The 3,827-nt window shown below is 35.2% G+C and overlaps 1 protein-coding gene across 1 annotated transcript; it reads left to right on the top strand.

The window, feature by feature from the left end:
• Positions 1-799: 799 nt before the first annotated feature.
• On the top strand, positions 800-3,356 carry LOC104096157 (probable WRKY transcription factor 72). Its single transcript, XM_009602484.4, has 3 exons — positions 800-991; positions 1,718-2,281; positions 2,367-3,356. Exons 1-3 carry the CDS (start codon positions 893-895, stop codon positions 3,147-3,149), a joined length of 1,446 nt encoding a protein of 481 aa, XP_009600779.1. The 5' UTR covers positions 800-892; the 3' UTR covers positions 3,150-3,356.
• The last annotated feature ends 471 nt before the right edge of the window (positions 3,357-3,827 follow it).

Here is a 3,827-nt window from a genome sequence, read left to right as displayed (position 1 = left end):
AGATGAACAAATGAATTTCGGATCTCGGATTAAAAAAAATAGTAACGAACAGAGAGTAAAATTCATGGGTTCAAATCAACATGGAAGCTTACCTTATTATTAGAGAATGTTTGGATCAACCCAATTTTCATGAGCCAACGTCCCAACCAAAAAAATCTTGAGTCATATATATATATAACAAAAATCATAAAAATCTCGGTTAATATCAACTTCTCAACCCATAATCATAATTTTAAACGTGTAATAGTTTAAAGTTAGAAACATAAAACTCGAATCCTTCAAATTTAAATCTCGAATCCGTTTCTCACGCAAAATATACAGATGAGGGGTTTACCTCTTTTTTAGAGTAACCCTAGGGATCTATCTGGTCACCAGCCATATGGCAAATTAAGTTGTATGATATGAGTTGACCCTTTTGCCATGTGACCTTTCATTTCGTACGAAGCTTCAAAAGGAGTACTTACTACTAAACTAATAAGGAGAAAATTTCAAAATATATAACATAATAATCATATCAAGATTGGAGACAGCCAAAAAAATACGTTTTCTCTCAGAAAGTCTTCAAAGCTCGTCTGTCACTTAAACGTTGAATTTGAACTTCAACTGTTCTTTATTAATTCTTTTTTCTTTCTAATCGTCAGGTCATCAACAGTGTGTATAGAATAATGAATATAAAATAGAAGATGATTGGCGGTCGCCCTCAATTTTTTAATTGTTTTTGAACGTTTGTGTGTACGAATGGCGAAAGGAGGAGACTTAGATTCAAGTGAATTTAAATATTTAATAATAGTAGTTTGAAGACAAAGGGCTCTTTTAAGGAATAAGTACAACTATAAGAAACCTTCAAAAACTGTTCAAAGAGACCAACCAAAAAAGGCTTTAATTTCAAGCTATGGAGAAAAAAATGGATAATTCCATCACAGAAGAAGCAGTTGTAGCTAGAAATGAAGGCAATAATCATGAAGAAGAAGCAGTCAGGAAATCTTTAAAGGTAAAATTAAAATCTCTGTTAATTAAGCTTTCTTCTTCTTCATTCTATGTGTCAACTACGTGCATTTATATTTGAAGTCCAAATTTTAGTTTCGTTTGGAATTCGACCTCTTTTTAAATTTTGGCAGAAAATCCATTGGTTTCCAGGTTCATGGTAATGATTTTACCTCAGTTTCATGCAGTTAAAAGTCTAAACCTCTGTACCCTGAATTACATCGGGGGAGATCTGTTTGCGTCCCACCGTTGTTTATGATTTAAAAAAATATATATTTCAGTTTATATCAAACTTTTCATGAATAGAAAATTAAGAGTGAATTAAATATACAATTAGACGATGTAGCAATGATGGAGTTTATTATTAAAACGGTGGTGTATGCAGAATTTTGCATAAATAGTGTCCGTCTATTATCACAACTCAAGTTGTATGAGTTTGAATCTAGTGTCGTTGAGGTTCTAAAGTAAAAACTTTAGATGACATCCCTAAAGGGTGTTTTCCCAACTGGTCAAGAAATTGAATACTCTTCTTAATCAATGGACAGTGAAAATTGCCTTTCATTTAGTGGCATATGTGTATCATGAGATCTGGCATAGTTATTTTCTATGAAATGTTTTGGTCGAACTGAAAAAACAAACTTATAAGAAGTCTATATATAGCTGCCGAATTATCCATCTCTTGCTCATCAATGGGAAAATGATGTTTGACTGAATTGTACTATTGTGAATGTAGGATGATGAATTTAAGTCGGCCATAGCAGAAGTCAATGAGCTCAGACTAGAGAATGCAAGATTAAGAATGTTACTTGAACAAGTAGAGAAGGATTACAATTCCCTTCAATCTCGCGTCTCTAATATTTCTCAACCAGAGTTCAATCAAAGTGCCAGCCCGACTTGTACAACTGAAAACATTATTGCAGAAGAATCTGAACTAGTCTCTCTTCGACTTGGGCGAAGTCCTAGTCGTATTGATCAGTTCAAAAAAGATGATAAGAAAAGACATTCTTGTCACTCCAGTGATGGGCTTAAACTTGGGCTGGACTACAACATTGAAGTATCTAAATCTGATCCTATCAAGCCCAATACTGATCCAAGCCCAGATAAGGTTTTAGAAACAAAAACAGTAGACGCCAGAGAATCAGGGCCAACTAGTGAAATTGTCAAGACAATGAGAAGAGGTGACAATGAAGTTTCACAGCCCAGCCCAAGTGTTAAGAGAGCTGGTGATGATGACGTTTCCCAGCCCAATGTCAAGAGAGCTAGAGTCTCAGTTCGGACAAAATGCGACTACCCAACAGTAAGTTCAAAAATTCAATTATGATATCGCTATTAATGTGCGAGTTCATTTCTCACTGTTCTTTTCCTTTCCCTGTGTAATACAGATTAATGATGGTTGCCAATGGAGGAAATATGGACAAAAGATATCTAGAGGTAATCCGTGTCCACGTTCATATTATCGGTGTTCAGTCGCTCCATTATGTCCTGTGAGAAAACAAGTCCAACGATGTGTTGAAGATATGTCTGTATTAATCACAACTTATGAAGGAACACATAATCATTCACTTCCAATTGAGGCAACTGCTATGGCCTCCACTACTTCAGCTGCTGCTTCAATGCTTCTTTCTGGATCATCAAGTTCTCAATCAGCTAATAAAGATTTCAGAAATTTGCCTAATAATTCGAAATCAACACCTCTTTATTTATCAAATTCTCCTTCAAATTCAAATCCTTTTCCCACCATCACATTAGACTTCACCACATTCCCAACTACTTCATCATTTACTAGTTTCAACTTCCCTTCCAATTTCCAATCCAACACGGGATTTCTTTCTAACAGTTTGAACTTTTCCTCGCCTGAATCGGACACACTATCCAAAATTTTGGGCAGTGGGTATGTAGATTATGATCCTACTACTTCATTACCATATAGCAAGAGTCTCACAAACATTGGTTCATCAAATCTTGGAAAGCCATCCCCTGCCCCAAAACAATTTGACCAACCAGTTCTTGGGAAGAGTAAGAACAGTATTAGTAATAACTTGAAGGAGGAATCTTCTCAACAGGCTCTAACGGAAACGTTGACAAAGGCAATCGCATCAGATCCTAGCTTTCAATCGGTGCTAGCTGCTGCTATTTCATCAATGGTTGGTGCCACCAAAACTTGAACTGGAGATTGGATGAGCAAATTCAGGTTCCAAATTCAAGTTTTAGCGCACAGATAATCAAAATGATGAAGTTTTGACGCTCTTGTCATTGAAGTGTAGTCAACAAGAGATATTTTAATTAGACATTTTTTGTCATTAATTTGATAGCTTTGATATATACACAAATGTAAACTCTTTGACAGTTTTAATTGAAGTCATATTGATGCACTTTCTTTCATGCTAATTAGCCTAGCAAAACATATTAGCTTATTGTCATGACCCGCCATATCACCATGCCACGTAGATGCCATTTGACATATATTTTTGTCATATGGAAGCTTACATATGAAATAGACTAGTACATGTGGGCCTTAGAACCCTATGGAATTGCTAAGAAAGTCCTTAGAAGATTCTAACTATGTAGAATATTCTAGAGAACAGACTTGCTTGTAAATAATAAGGGCCTTGTGTAATAATTATTATTTACTCACTAGCCCATGTGAAACTAGTATATAAAGGGGGTTATTCATTTATAACTCATCAAGCAAACAATTCAAATTCTCTCTAATACAAAACTTCCTTTAACAATTCTCTTGTGTTCTTTCTACCATTCTTTTGCCGATTTTGAGTATAATAAGGCTGACTTGGCATAGCAAGAACATGAGCAAGTTGTGCAAGATCGTGAGCAAATTGTCAAGT

The sequence above is a fragment of the Nicotiana tomentosiformis genome, chromosome 2 (genome assembly GCF_000390325.3).
Source record: "Nicotiana tomentosiformis chromosome 2, ASM39032v3, whole genome shotgun sequence".
Lineage (NCBI taxonomy): Eukaryota > Viridiplantae > Streptophyta > Magnoliopsida > Solanales > Solanaceae > Nicotiana > Nicotiana tomentosiformis.
The sequence above is the reverse complement of the archived record's forward strand: the minus strand, read 5'-3'. Positions and strand labels throughout refer to the sequence as shown.